The 16,044-nt window shown below is 34.0% G+C and overlaps 1 protein-coding gene across 1 annotated transcript in view; it reads left to right on the top strand.

Moving 5' to 3' along the window:
- Positions 1–16,044, top strand: part of CNTN5 (contactin 5) — a 1,287,027-nt gene that overhangs the window by 1,138,608 nt on the left and 132,375 nt on the right. Inside the window, exons 14-15 of the mRNA XM_057750478.1 lie at positions 682–809; positions 3,046–3,221. Coding sequence (XP_057606461.1) covers positions 682–809; positions 3,046–3,221 — 304 coding nt within the window. The remainder of the gene's footprint in view (positions 1–681; positions 810–3,045; positions 3,222–16,044) is intronic.

Raw genomic sequence — 16,044 nt, 5'->3', positions numbered from 1 at the left:
AAAATTTTTAATAATGCTTTAATTTCTCACCTTCATATAAGACTCAAGGTCCACTTTTAACAAAGGTCTCGAAAGAGCCCAAATGCAAATGTTTGATATCACGTTTTTATGTTTTTATGTTTGAAAAATGCAGTGTGAGCAGCCTAGGTTTCAGGTATCAGGTTTCATTGTCACGCCCTTGCTACATGGGTTGCACTGCAGAGAAACCACCATAAATCATCTCGAGGCTGTATACAATTAATTTTATGTTCTGTACTTGTCCTCCTCTATGTTTCTATGCTGTTTCTTTTTATACTTGATTTCTGAGGTCATTCTTGGTTTGAGGTGAAATACCTCAAGCTTAATATTAAAATATCACTGGTGATATTATAGTATAAGTTTTAATAACCAAATTCAGGGTCACCTTTTTTTTCCACAAGTTTTAAAATGAACAGTCATAAATGTGCCAAAAGAAAAATAACCTGTAACTCCCTAACCCTTTTAAATATACGAAGGTATTATGTGGGTTTATTGCATAATTTCTTGAAGGGCAAAACATTTCTACTATCACTGAATATTTTCACAGAGATCCTTTATCTTATTTATTATTACTTGGAAATGGTTTCAGACTTCATCAGAGTTTCTTACCACTTAGTTGATTTGAAGTAAAACAGGAAAAAAAACCTTTTTAATAATTTTCAGAATAGCTATTCTTCCAGACGGGAGTCTACGGATCCTAAATGCTTCTAAATCAGATGAGGGAAAGTACGTTTGCCGAGGGGAAAATGTCTTTGGTTCTGCTGAAATCATAGCTTCAATTTCTGTAAAAGGTAAGAGCACGTGGCTAAATGTTTTATAAGCATAGTTACATGGCCTTATCAGAAAGTGAATAAATATAACATGCACGTATGTTTGCACATGTGTGTGCATGTTCCTATTGATGAAATACATTGTACACAAAGAACTAATACAGTCAAATTGTCCCTTTCCATTATTTAGGGGACTATGAAGAAAGGAACACCTTGTTGGTAGAAATTTAAACATTATGCTTTGAACTAAATATGTGGGAGGATAAAGAAAGCTTTCTGAAGTTTCAGTCAGTGTCTCAAAATTTAAAAGTATGCCAACAGTATAAAAATATTTTCCTCAACCAAGATTAATTTTAGCATCAATCAGTAATATTCCTTCACTTCAACTGAGGATTTGGGGCAAAAAAAAAGGAATAGCAGAAGGAGGACATGAACTTGTGGTGTGGGAATATACATCAGATGAATTGATACCAGAGCTGCTTTTTGATGTCTGCATCAATGGAATTTTTATACAGTCATTTTTTGGTATTATAAATATTACTGCTTAAATGTTTCTATTCGTTTTCTAGTTCTAAGGTGAACTAGATTCCAAGTCTAGAACCTTCTTTTAAGACTATATGTCTTTGTTTAGGACTAAGAAAATCTATCTTAGACACTGTCTTCATTTGGCAAAAGAATACTTTTCACAATGAAATATGTTACTAATTTTTTCCATTTGTGCATGTAGTATATAATGAATCATACTTTGGCCACAAAAAATATAGAAATGTTCATTTTTTCCTTTCTTTAGGAATAGAAATGTAATTAAAATAGCCAACACTCTGATATTTTAGAAAAGAGGCAAACAACCATGAAAGGAAGGAACATAATTTTTAAAATGTCTTCACTTATAGCATGTATTACTGGAATCCAAGTCAGCCTTCCAGACCGTGTCTCATTCCTTGTGTGTGCTAAACAATGTTTTTCATAGTGAGGCGCTGTTGGATCCACAGACTTTTTTTATTTAATAATAACAAAAATGTTTTCTGTTAATCATGAGTTAAGTGGAATATTCAGTTACTCGGAACATTCCAATTCTCATAAAGTTTAAACTGCAGTATGCTGTGATTATCTGTCTTCTCTGATGAAGCCAGAATTTAGAAAGCCATACAGAATATCTGACTTCCAGAATGTTAATATTTACAGTGACATTCCTTTCCTAGTCTTGCTCTTTCCTCTCAGAGACTGCTTAGAAGGTTGCTGCATATTAAAGGATCTTATCAGTGGTGCTTCATCTGACTATGCTATTGCAAACAATAGAGATGGAATAAGAAAATCAGGCTAATTTTTAATCATTTGTGTCAGGCTTCTTGAGGTATCTACAATCAGGACTCTAATTAGGAAAAAAAGAAAAAAATCAAAATCCTGTCTCTATCACCTCCCTACTTTATTAAAAAAAAAAATCATATTGTAGTTATTTGATCTTTAGCTTAACTAACCCTTTGATGTACAGTCGGTATTAGCCTTTATTGGTTTAAAGTTGCTCTAAACCCACTAAAATGTATCTGTTTTTTAAAAAATTAACTGAATCATTAAATAGTTAATGTAAACATTTTTTTCTCAAAAAACATTTCTATTCAATATTTTGTCTTTTTTTAGATCTCAGTTATAGCATCCACAATCTATCAAAGGTGATATTTTATAATCAGCCAGATGCGCTGCTTCTACTCCTCTACTTATAAGAAGGTTTTGTAAACTATAAAGCAAATACAAGGTGGTATAGTAATAGTAGGATAGATTTTATCTCTATTAAGGTTGTAATTTGAAGGGAAGTGCTTCATATAACTTTAAAAGAAGTGGACTCACTTGAATTATTCCTCCTTAGATGTGAAGCATTTTTTATTGTAAAAATTCTTTTATTTATACTTGATGACGCTTGAAGGTGGTCAGGGAGGCTACAGCTTCTTTTTTTCTAATGTTCCTCCTTCCAGAATGCCAAATACTGTTTCTAGTTATGTAGTCTTTCCTTGTTTTCGTCCAAGCTGACTTCTTAATAGGAAGAGGGACTTTTAAATCATCAGTTCCCTACAAATACCTAGTAAAATGCCCTAACATACAAAAAGGTAATATTTCAATTAATAATAGTTATTAAAAGATATGTATCTGGAGCAAATATATTACATAGATTCCTTGTTTAACTTTTTTCTCTATTATTTAATATACAGAATGAAGGGGAAAACAACGTGTTATGCTAATTAATGTATTTTTATTTCTATAGAACCTACAAGAATAGAACTTACCCCTAAAAGAACTGAGTTAACAGTGGGAGAAAGCATCGTCCTTAATTGCAAAGCAATTCACGATGCTAGTTTGGATGTCACTTTCTACTGGACACTAAAAGGACAGCCTATCGATTTTGAGAAGGAAGGTGGACATTTTGAAAGCATCAGGGCCGTAAGTTAATACAATTTTATTCTTTGAGTAATAATACGTTTAGAAATTTAGACTCAAATGTAAAAACTTTCTTATCTGTGAAATCTTATCTATTAAGGAAAAAAATCAAATTGATTCAAACAATTATTTCATTATTTTATGTTATGTCAAACTGAAAGAAATACTTATTTAAACCACCCCCCTCCCCAGTAAGAAATTGGGAGTACTTCATTATGCAGATTTGTTTTCTTTGCCACTTTTATTTATTTGATTAGTGTTGTCAATATTTACACCTTACTTCTCAAAAGTTATGTGGCTACATAAACTGGCTAGTGTTATTTAAAGTATTCTCCGTAATTACGATACAATAAATAAATGAAATAAGCCTGCCTGTCCTACTATTAATAGTAATAGTAATTCTTGGAGATTCTTTAATCTCTCACAGGCTATAGAGCTTAAACATGCAACCCAAAGTCAGAAATGCATATTAGCCTTCGATAAACATTCACAGACATGCTCATTTCTCATCTGCCAAACCTTTCCTTGTAATATCTTCTTTTATATATTTACATGGTAATCAACTAAATGGAGTAAGAAGTCGTTTGAACCAAGTCCTATAGTACCATTACAGTGTCTTAACTCAACAGAGAAGCAGCTTGTTTAAGACATAAAAGAGTAACATAATGATAGAGGGAGAGAGAGAAAGAGGATGGAACCAGGGTGGCAGAGAGAGATTTTGGCTGAAATATCCCTTCTATATTGGTGAAAGAGGTGGGTCCAAATATAATCTATGCCAACAAATACAATTTAAAATGCTGCCACATACTTATTAATACCAGTTTATGCTTCTCTAAATACTTTGGGAAGCACTGGAAAACCATAGCTATGGTGAGCACAAACATATAAAACTTGGTTTGGATTGAATTTTATTTTAAAAGTAATGTGATACAGTGGGAAAAGTCCTAGACCCAAAGAAAGGAATTTTCTGGAACAAGTTCCAGCTCAATCCTTAATTAGCTGTGTAACAGAAAAACCAGCCACTTGACTTGCCTTGGCATTAATCTCATAGAGAACTAAAGTGAGGGAGTTGGACCAGATAATTTCTAAGACCCCTTCCCACTCTAGAATTTGATAAATTTATATTAGTAGAATAGTAAGAATGAACTCTCTTTGTTGCATTTGCCAATGTAACCAAAAGTAAACATTTTCTTTTAAATTATTCCTTTCATCTTGATTTACTTTGGAATTAATGAGAGAGACTATACAAATAAGAAACAATTACCAACTGCATTATTCACATCTCATTAAATAAATCAATTTTAATTATCAATGGTTACCTTATATACAAAATATTTAGGTCATGTTAAGCTCATTTTCCTCTAATTTGTGGTTTTCCTTTTTATTTACCTTGGGTCGATCATAACTTCAAAATTGTGAACAGTTTTATGCTATGAATGTCATAAACCAAAACCAGAAAAATATGACACAAAAATATTTCATTTGAAAACAAAAAAAAAATACCATCAAAAATATATCTTCTTAGGATTACCTGTAAACATTCATTTTGAGTGATCAAATATATAAAGTAAAAATATGTCTAAAATAAATTTTGGGTTCTCTTCATAGAAACAGTTTCCCTCTTTATTTTAAAATATCAATAGAGAAATTAATGGTCCTGGTAAAATTATATGAATTCTTGTTTTTGTCTCTTAGATATCACCACTTTAGTTTCGTGTCCATTCGTTTGTATCAATAAACACCTTCAATCCTTTTCATAAGGTTGGCAGTAAATATACCTGGTATACCTCTCTTTACACATATGCTGTTCTTGCCCTTGAGAATTACAAAACTGACTCCTGACTCTATGCAAACCCATATTGCTACAAGCCATTATAAATTAGCTCAGTTTGTAGACAGGGAAATAAACTACAGAATAGAAGAATAAAGCAAATTTTTACATTGAGAAGTGAAAAAATATTTAGCTTTAAGTAAGGTATATTACTTTAGCTTATTTTTAAAAATTAACAGAAATATGTTTGTACCTAAAATATTTGGAAGCTTCAAAACTGCAAAGTGTAAAAAGAAATTGTCTATTCCCTCTACCCCAATTACCTCAAACACTGATTAGGTCCTGGCTGGCTTCAAGAACATGCATGGGAGAGAATCCCATTTTGTGACTTTAGAAAGTCAGAGAGATGAAAGAAAAACATTCTGCCCCTATCCTGTCTTTCTTCTTGTGAAATAATATGTCTGAGAAATAACATATTTTAGAAGGAGAGATGAAAGTGTGATGAAAAAGCAAGACTTGGGAAGGCTTCTGGACTTGTGGATACTTTCTGTATGAGATGCCAGTTGAAGGCTCTGGGAATAAGAGGGCAGGCCAGGGTTCAGAAGAGAGCCTAGCAGGGTGATCTATGGCTTGCTCTGAGTTTCAAAGGAGAGCCATTGAAGAGACCTTAGGGGTCTAGGCTGGCCCAGCAGAGTAAGAAAGCCCAAGAGTATTCGGAACTTAGGCAAGAATAGAGTGTGCTTTTGACTGGAGTACTCTCTAGGTTAACTGCCCTGGGCCTAACCCACCAGTGGGTGATTGAATGGGGATGAATCAGAAGAGAAAGGGGAGTATATTTTTTAAGCATATTAACACTGCATAGTGTCAAATGAATCAACTAAATCTCTGAGGAAAACAAAACAAAACAAAACAAACAAAAAGATACCAATTGTGTTGATATTTTCCATCTCGTAATGCCAAAATATAGCTTAATTAAGTTCTCTACTTTTCAACTAGTTATAGTGATGTCTTTTATACACAGCCATTGGTGTGCAGATAAAGCTCTAGGAAAAACTTTATGTGTAGCTTTTATAACATCTATAGACAAGGTATATTTATGTTTTAAAGAAAATAGTGCTTTTGTACTGCATTTCAAGAGAGTGAATAAATAAACATATAATCACATCAGGTTAAAAGAATAAAAGCTATTGCTTTGAAATCTATTATGAAAATGCTTCTATTTCTCTTGCCTCTTTACTTAGGCCATATTTTACAGCCAGCAATTTGACTGATTACTGAAGCCACTGTTGAAAGGGTCCAAACCATCAATTAGTCCATAAACATTTGATCCAATTCACCCAAATCACATTTTTGGCAATGATATGAGTTAACTGAAAGTGGCAAATTAGTGAGGCTATTCTTAAGCTTTAATTTAGATTCAATTTTGCAAGCTAAGTGCTGTGGGAGATCCAAGGTAAAAGACATGGCCTTTCACCCCTCAGAGAGCACAGTTTAAGGGGACAGACAACAAGGTGGGCTAATAATCTTCTATCACAGTACTGTCACCAGGGAACTCTACATACAGCTGGTATTTGAACTGGACCTGGTTTGGTAGGATTTTTCCAGGTGGTTTGGAGGAGAAATTGCATTTCAGACAGAGTGGGCAGGTGAAGCAAAGATGTGGCAGAGAGTTTAGAACTTGTCTCAGGAATAGTGAGGATCCAGCAGCCCTAACGGCATAGCGAAGACACAGAGTAGAGGATGTCAATATTTGTTGAATACATTTAAAGGAGAGCAGCAGAGACCTCATTGTTAAAGGCACTGACTTCTGAGCCATGGAATTTGGGGTGTATTTGGAATGAAACCGGGAGCGATGTAACTCAGATTTGTTCTTTAAGAAGATAATTCTGACAGCTGTGTGGAGCAGGGGTTGAACAGGGTGCAGACTTTACATTCATTCCAGGCAAGTTAAAAAGAGGTAACAATGAGGTTAAGCAGAGGTTGCACTATAAGCTTCGGCCTTAAATGACCACCGTTATCAAATAAATCATTTGCAATTGTGCTTTGACACAATTGTGTTTTGACACAATTGTTTATGTTGGTCAGAGGTCTTTGAGAACCTCTTAAGACTCTCAGGTTGTCGGAACAGCACCTGAACATGGCCACGGGACTCCAAAGCCACTGTCTTAACAGAGGACTATGGTCATCCATTGTTCTCCAGAGACCTGAAATCCCTAATGATTCATTTAACATGTAAGCTAGTTTTAATCCTTAAAGTGCATAAAGATCAGTTACACTGAATATCATGGAAGCCTATAATTTTTTCCTTTTGGAGCAGAGAAAAAAGCCAGACATTTGTAATCAGGAAGGTTGACAAAAGAAGAATTGCGCTTTCCACTGTGAACTCTCCAAATGTGATAAATTGCAACTAAATGGACAACCAAATCAAAGGGCACTATTTGAATGGTCCTTCATATTTACTCAATGCTCTGTTTATAACAATACATTCAGGAAAGCAGAGTAGAGATGTTTGACCCCATTTTTAAATGAGGGAACAGAAGCATAAGGCTTTTCCAGGCTACATGAATACTAAATTGGGACAATAATATTAAATACACTGTGATTTTTAAACTACATTATATTGACTCTCCTTTATGAAGCTTACTCTCTCCACATTCATTGACCCTTATGTATTCAGTCCTTGTCTATAAACTGTGGGAAATAAAAATACAAGAAAGATTTGGTTCTGGTCTTTAATAAATGTAAAGATGGCATAGAACATGAAGTAATTCAAGAGAAATATGACCATAAAAAAACAACTATTAATTTTTTATTATAGCCAAATCTTGTTGGAGACCAGAAAAGAAAGAGATTAATGTGAATTTTTTTGCATTGTGGAGAAAAGTGAGGAAAGGAATTAACTTAGCACCTACTATATGCCAAGCACACAGCTTTTATACATATATTTATATATAAATATATATGTACTTATATATATTTATATATACTTTATATATATAAATATATGTGTATGTTGTATGATTGTTTTGAGAAATTGATAAGCTATTGTGTGTGTGTATATATTTATGTATGAATCTATACATATACATATATATCTATACATATACATATATATCTATACATATATATAAATACATACATATATACAGACACACAATAGCTCATCAATTCCTCATGACAATCATATAAAGTAATATTATTTTGGAAGAAGGTGCCACCTGACCTAGACCTCAGAGGATGGGTAGCATTGGCATAGGAAAAGAAGAGAGGAAGAGAAAGCCAACCTTAAATGGGAAAAGATATTGTATCTCAGGGTTAAGAGGGATCCTGGAGATTATTGAGTTTGCCTTAGGTTGATACATGGATTCTCCATCAGTATCAACAGTGTCCACTGTAATCCTTTTAGTGATGAGAAACTCACTCCTCTACAGTAGTACATTCCATTACCAACCAGATCTGAATGTCAGAAGATTGGAAAGTAGCAGTAATTATGATAATCTGTAAACCAAGCATAGGAATCATAAGGGAACATGCCTGATTCAGACCCCTGGATTTTGTGGAGTATTAGGTAGATAAAAGGGGCCAGAATATAAACTCCTTAATACCTTAGGATTTTTTGTTAGCTGAAAGTCCCAGCCTATGGCAGTCTTCTTATTGTGGTTACTTTTGTTCCTAGTTTGCCTTCTTAGGAATTAACTTCTTATTTCCTAAGGAGTAACAGTCTCAGAACAGAAGACAGCAAGTACTCAACTGGCACCATTCTCTTTCCTGGTGGATAAATGTTAATGTAAAAATGAATGAAATCATTGGACACACTGCCAGGGTTTACTAAGGCACAAAGTTCTTAGGACTTCAAGAGCATCGGCTGCATCCTCTTCTTCATCATATTAGCAGGTGCAAGTCTTGGAGACATTTCATAACTAATCAGAAAATGTAGAAAGGCAGAGGATCAACAGTTCTACCAAAGTCACAAGTTCTCTTTAGTTCATTCTGCTCACTAGTAATAGCCATACTTCCAAGTAGTATGGCCTCCTGGACTCTGAGCCCTACCCCTCCCAGCCTGGCAAAGGGCTTGTCCTTCCTCATCACTCAGTTTCTTGCCTTCTGGATCTTTGTCTTGCTCTGAATCCTGGTAATTCATCAAGTTTCTGTACAGTACTCTGCTATAATCTTTTGACTGCCACAGATTTGCTTTATAACAGTTCAATCTTAGTCTTTCACCTAATTTAACAAAAGAAATCACATTGTCATTTTAATAGGACAGAATAGAGTAATAACAAACCAAAACTTGGGGGCTAAAGAGAAGAGAGGTTACACTCAAAGAAAAGCCTTAGAATCTTCAGATCATTCCAGAAAGTGTACCTCATCCATGCTCCCTGCTTGTCTGTTAAGAGAATGTGCCTCCACTCACTCTCTTCTCAAAGTAGTAGTTCCCATGGCAAAAAAAGAATGCACATCTTTTTAGTATATGTATGTTTCATGCAGTCACATGAATATGACCAAAATATGCCATTAAAACTTGTGATTCTATGACATTTTATGTATTAATGAAATAAGTTAAACTAAGGGGTCCCCAAAAGCAAAGGCTAATACACCATTTTATTTTTGATCACTTTGTGTGTCCATACAACAGCCACTCTGTCAATATTTACTTAAGAAAAAAATAAACAATAAAAATAAAAACTATAAACTCATTTTCTCAGCTTAGCCAACTACTGCGTTATTTCATGTTTTAATATAATTAATTATATACTGCATAAAATTCTGCTAAATTATATTGCAGAATAGTTTATTTCATCGCTTTTTTATGCAAAATTGGACATTCACTTTAGCACAGTTTGGAACTGAATAAAAGATGACTGCCTTAGATCAGGGATCTCCAACCCCCAGGCCATGGACCAGTACTGGTACTTGTCCATGGCCTATTAGGAACCAGTGGAACAGTAGGAGATGAGCAGTGGGCGAGGCAGGGAAGCTTCATCTGCCACCCCCCATTGGTCTCCATCACTGGCATTACTGCCTGAACCATCTCCCACACCCTGTCTGTTGAAAAATTGTCTTCCACGAAACAGGCCCCTAGTGCCAAAAAGGTTGGGGACTGCTGCCTTAGATGACATCTGAGTGGTAACACCATGTTGATTATCCACCTTCATTTTTATTCTAATTGGCATCTGGTCCCACAAAGCAAATTTGAAGTGTATCTTGTGACTTTCTGTAGTTTGTCAATGTAGTCAAATTAGGTAATGCCTCCAAAGTTACACATATTAAAGACAGTTTTAGCCATCTAAGTCACAGGCTTCACTTCATTCGTTTAAAGGTAGTCCACCAAAACAAACCTTCTGGGTATGGTATTATTGTGACCATATAGAGCCTTCCTTTTCATTTAGGGCCTCCACTTTTGACAGCTGTTTTATCTTTATGATACATTTACATAGCATTATGGGCAATATAAAAGTTACTAGTTTCTCTGCATGTGTTTTAGTACAGAGCTACAGGTTTACCTTTTCTTTGTTTGGGTTTGTTTGGTTTTTTTTTTTAAGAGAGAGAGGGAAAGTAAAGCTTATTTAGAGAAAGACAATTTTAGTGTTGTCCATACTGAGGAAAATCAGATCAATATCCTGTGTTCTGTGATCTCTGAGAGGCTAAAAGTACCACACTTCCCAGAGATTGTCATCAGAGCCAGCTGAGATGTTTCAGATTATCGGATTGGGAAAAGTGGGGAGTGATAAATAGAAAACACTCCTTTATCCCTTAACAGAATTTGCTTTCCTAGATTGTAAACTTCAGATATTAAATATAGTTTTAACTCACTAACTCCAGAAATTAAGTGCTTACATGTCTGGGACTCCATATTTTTTTCCCTTTTGAAACTTTTGTTTTTCTCCAAAATTATTTTCCCATTTTATGCATATATTAACTCAATCTGGATATCTATAATACTACATTCCTCTTGGGGTGGTTCTTTTAAATCCAATCAAAGAAAAATGTAATCCTGGATGAAGTGCTTCTGTCTTTAGTAATGTGACCATTGGGAGGCCCCAGTAGGTTTTTGCAACCACTGTTATTGTTTTTAACCTTGACCATGAAGCCTATCTGATTTATTTCAGTCATGTTTATTAAACCAAATTCTTACCTAATTCTAAGTCATTTTCAACAGTGAATTACTTGCTTAGACTTATTAGCCTTTCTAATATGCGAAACAAACTTCTAATTTAAATTTTCATACAAAACAACCTTCAAATATTTTGAGTTTCAGTTCAGAATTTCCATTGTATTTATTCATTATTACTCTAAATATCTATTAATTATCCTGGAACTGTGCATTGAAGAATAATCAATGGATCTTGATTCTAGATCTACTTATCCATCCTAATCTGTTAGAGGCTTATTTTTTATGAGACAGCAAAAATCTTTATAAATTATACATGTACTAAACAGTTTAGAATGAATAAATGAATTAGTAAATAAAGTATCAAATGTTCAAGTTACTGAAAGGAATTCCTAAATTATCTTCAGAGCCTAATACTCATCTTTTCTGAGTACTGTACTTTTGTATATAATTAGTGTTTACTTTCATTTATTTCTTAAGAGGCCACTATTCAAATCTTGATAATTTTTAAAAATACCCCTCTCCTTCTTGTTTTCTTGTACTGCTCTCTCATTCATTATTCACATTGATTGATGGGCCTGTTCAAACAAGCTGGCTTAGGAAGTATAACCAGTCATGTCAATTTTCCTGAGGACACCAGAGGCCATTGTAGTAAATGCTATAGAGTGTTGCCCAAATTCCCCTTTCAAGACAGAGGCACTCTTTCCCTAAGCCACAGAAAATATTAGCAGCTGATGGCTCTCAGCTGAGTAACTCTCTGGGAATGACTCTTAGCCAAAGAGCATTCTCTGGCCCAAGTTATGCCCCACCCTCCAACGTATAACCAAGGGTAGGGGTGATGAATGCATAGGGATGGTTAAAAAGGCCGAGTCTCCTGCATCAAAGTAGGACAACTCTGAAAGATCTCTTAGCTACAGAGCTCGCTGTGGGATAAGCTGAGGTCTTTGTCATGACGGCATCACAGTTAAACTCCTCCTTTGCTCAGTTCTGCTTTTCTCCATGTTCCCCATAGATTCTGATCCCAATGGCATTCCCCGATAGAGTCTCCACCTTAGAGTCTGTTTCTCTGAAACCCTGACATAAGACAGCCATGATGGCAGATGCCATCACTGAGAAAGCACCTGAAGCAGGTGTAAGTAATAATAAAAAGTAATAATAATAGTTCTCATCCAAAATCCTAAGTTCTGTAAGATCAAATCACACATTGTTTCAAAAAATCCTGCACAAAATTTACTGAGAATGAATTGAAAAACATCTTAAAATATCCTACTACACTTGCATGCTCAGATGTTCTGTGGGTGTGTTTTCCCATTAATTAACGCTCACTCTTCTGACTGCTGCAATTGTTTCATTTTATACTGGGTGACCCCCTTTTTATCAACTTCCCTTTTTAGTCTTTTGAAAATTCTTTCAAAATGAATACGAGATGCAATATGTTACATTTCTTTTACTTTTACTGCTGAAGATCAGGCAAAGAGTGTAGAGCGTAAATTCCACATTTGAGACACTTTAAATCATATCTGTTCTTACTAAGTATGTTACTTACAGAATGGCCGTAGTTTCATGTGACATTTTGGCCTCCAAAATCCAGTTTTAAAGTCAGATACCCAGTAGGGGTTCAGATTCTTCCCTCTTCCTCACCACCAGTGCTCTCAGTCCTTCCATTAAAACTTTCCCATCCCTCCACCGGAGCAAGTGTCGAAGTCTACTGTACTTGTCGCTTGATTCATTCTCGCCTTTACATTTCTGAAAGTTAGGAACATATTTATTTTTTGAACTCATACAGTAACTGTGCACATTAAAGACTAAATAAACATTTGTGAAGTTGCGAAAGGAAGCAGTGAAGGTAGACGTATATGAACTAAAAATGAGCCATTTAGAGTAGGTCACTTAGAAACAAATGTTGACTATAATATCTACATAGCATTTCTTACTTTTTTGTTAACCAGCTTCCATTATAATTATAGAAAATGGCAATGATTGATAGTTTTATTTATTTTGCTTCACATGAACATCTAAATATTTTTGATATTGCGCTAAAAGTTGTTTTCTCTGGAAATAGCATTCTCTGGAGTTCTTAATAAAAGAGAAATATACAGTGGATTCTAGTTATCTTGTCAAAGCAGTGCTGTTATGTTTTATATGTTTTTTGTTATTTTAAAAAGAATGTCCTACATAGATCTATGTATCCATGTGATATAATTTAACCTGCAGAGTGATGAAATGCATAATATAATAAGGCCCTCAGTAGTAAAAGTTTTACCTTGTTGGAATAATATATAGTAAAAGATTATTCTTTTTAGTTTCTGAAAGGCTTGGTAAATAAAAGGCTGTCCTTATTCCTTAATACCACATAAGGTTTAGGATTTTTATAAGCAAACATAGTTCAGTGTTACATTTTGAAATACCATTGATATGTAAGTATTGTGTTTTAGACTGACTCCTATTATTATTTCGCAAAGTAATTTTCAAATAGCTGGGTTTTTAAGAGGCCGTTATTTTCAAGACATCTTTGAAATTCTACCTCTATTTCACAATTTCTCTTCCTGCATCTGTTTTATATTAAGTTCTATAGGGTGCCTAAGTGTTATAATATGTTTAGCTTTTAGCTTTTAAAAATTCTGCAGTTTCTCATGGACTATTTTTATCATATTACAATATAAAAGTGAACTTTAGGAGTCTGGAATTAATAACTCAATAGGTTGCCTCTCAAAGATGTTCCTTTCTTGAAAAAGGAGAAAAAAGAAATTTTATAAATAACAATTGGGCTATTATCATTCACTTCCTTCATCTGAAATCCCTTACATAAGGGAAGTAGAAAAGATCAACTTAAAGAATTTGGAAAGCATGACATCAGTATCTTTAAGGAATAATTGATGGCTTTATAGAGTATTTATTAGCATACAATAGATGAATTCTGAATTGATCTCAATTCCATAATGATTTACTGAACACCTATATGCTAGGCACCTAACCAGGAATTGAGGATTCTGTAACAATCAATAGCAAACATCCTGTGGGAGGTATCTGACTACAACTGAGATAGAGCACTGCCTCTGGGGAGCTAGAGTCTCACGGGGAACAGACATATAAACCAATATATGGCAAGAGCACTGCAAGAAATGTGCTCGAGGAACTCATCCAAGTTATGCATCATTCAAACTGTGGAATAAGAGCAGAATTCCTAAACCAAGTGACATCTTTAAGGAGATGTCTATTCTTTAAGGAGAAAAAGTGTATTGCAAGCAAAGCAGGGAGAGAGCACAGAATGGGGAAAGACATTCCAGGCAGAGACTAAATATGAGGAAAATATGAAAGACAAAAGTCTACCAAATTCCAATAACAGTGGTGATCTTACAGTTAGAGCAAACCTCATCTAATATATTACTGTAGTGATTCTATTTTAAAGAAAGCTTTTCATATCACCTATGAAAGTTACATAAATGGTCATGATTATTCTTGGTTCCAATTATAGCATGTTACATATTCTTAGCCAAAGTAAAGCTGCTATATATTTTCAAATTAAATCCAAGGATAAATTGTTATTTAGCATAAGTATATGTGTTTTACATAAATTTACATGTTACTTGAAGCTTTCTGTGGGGTATATAAAAAAGAAATTAACTATTATAGTGTTAAGATTCAATATTCAGGGTCATTGAGATAAATCCCCGAGAAGTACTACATGATTTTTTTCGGGAGACTGCTTGTTATTCTAGAAGCAGCTGTAAGAATACAATGTAGTTTAAAAATGCAGGGGCTAAAATCAGAATTTCTGCTTTCTTCCATATTTGTTCCTTTATTACATTGTATATTTTTGGAAAAGGAATCATACCTATTTTGCTAACCATTGCCAGTGCCTGACATCATGTCTGGTAGATTAGTTGCTAAATAAAGTATTTGCTAAATTACTTATTATATAAATAAATAAAATTTTATACTTTTACATGTAGTTACTTTCTCACTCCTTTGCTAAATTACCACACCAAAAAAAATCAGGAAAAGTTTTAATATATTTATTTACTTTATAAAAGCTTAATGGTTACTTGTAATATATATGTAGTACATCAGGGCAGGGAATATATGGTTGAGTAAAGAATGATCTCTCCCTTCTAGAAATTTTAATCTAGACAGATTGTTAAGTCTTGGATGCAATAAATGTTACAGTATTGAGATATTATGCTGCTGAGAGAAAAAACTCTGGAGGAGAAATGTGAATTATTAACGAAGTATGTCGGCAGAAAAACTTGTTCTTAAGAATTAACGTTCTGTTGAATTCAACTAAGTTTACTGCTAAAGAATATTCAATCAACTAGTACAAGGTAAGGTAATAACCTTTCTGATTATTTTAAAATCACCCTAAAATCAAACAATTTTTCATTATACACCTTACACATCTATAAAATCAAAAGAATTAACCATTTTGAAGCAAAATTAGCTAAAATTATTTAGAACACATTAATTGTAAAGATACCACACTGTTCTAAACAGTTCAAGGATTTCATATCAAGAAGCCTAACCAAAACTGTAAAATACTACATTTTATCCTTTTTAATTGCAGAGAGCTCCCCAAATAAATATAGCATATTGAGAAAATTTGTTTTAATGTACTTATTAAATATAGTGGTAATATTTCCTAAAAGCATTTCTGAAACCTGTCCTCTAATTGCCATTATCCATAACTTAAGTAGAAAGGAATATTGAAGTCACATGCTTTGCTCACTGTTCCTATCACATCAGTAATGATTCTGAACAGGTTGCTGCTATGTCTCTGGTGTTTAAAATAACTAGCTAGTGTGAGGGATGCAAGCATTTCAATAAGAATGTTTCCATGTGCCTTTAAGAATAATCAGGCAGAAGAAATTAAGGATCATTTTGTCTTAGCTAAGTTTTTTTGGGTTTTGCTCACATTGCTGTTTCCAACCACATTGAATCTTATAGCAAAA

This window comes from Hippopotamus amphibius, chromosome 9, assembly GCF_030028045.1.
Source record: "Hippopotamus amphibius kiboko isolate mHipAmp2 chromosome 9, mHipAmp2.hap2, whole genome shotgun sequence".
Classification (NCBI taxonomy): domain Eukaryota; kingdom Metazoa; phylum Chordata; class Mammalia; order Artiodactyla; family Hippopotamidae; genus Hippopotamus; species Hippopotamus amphibius.
This window is presented reverse-complemented; position numbering and strand designations above follow the sequence as displayed.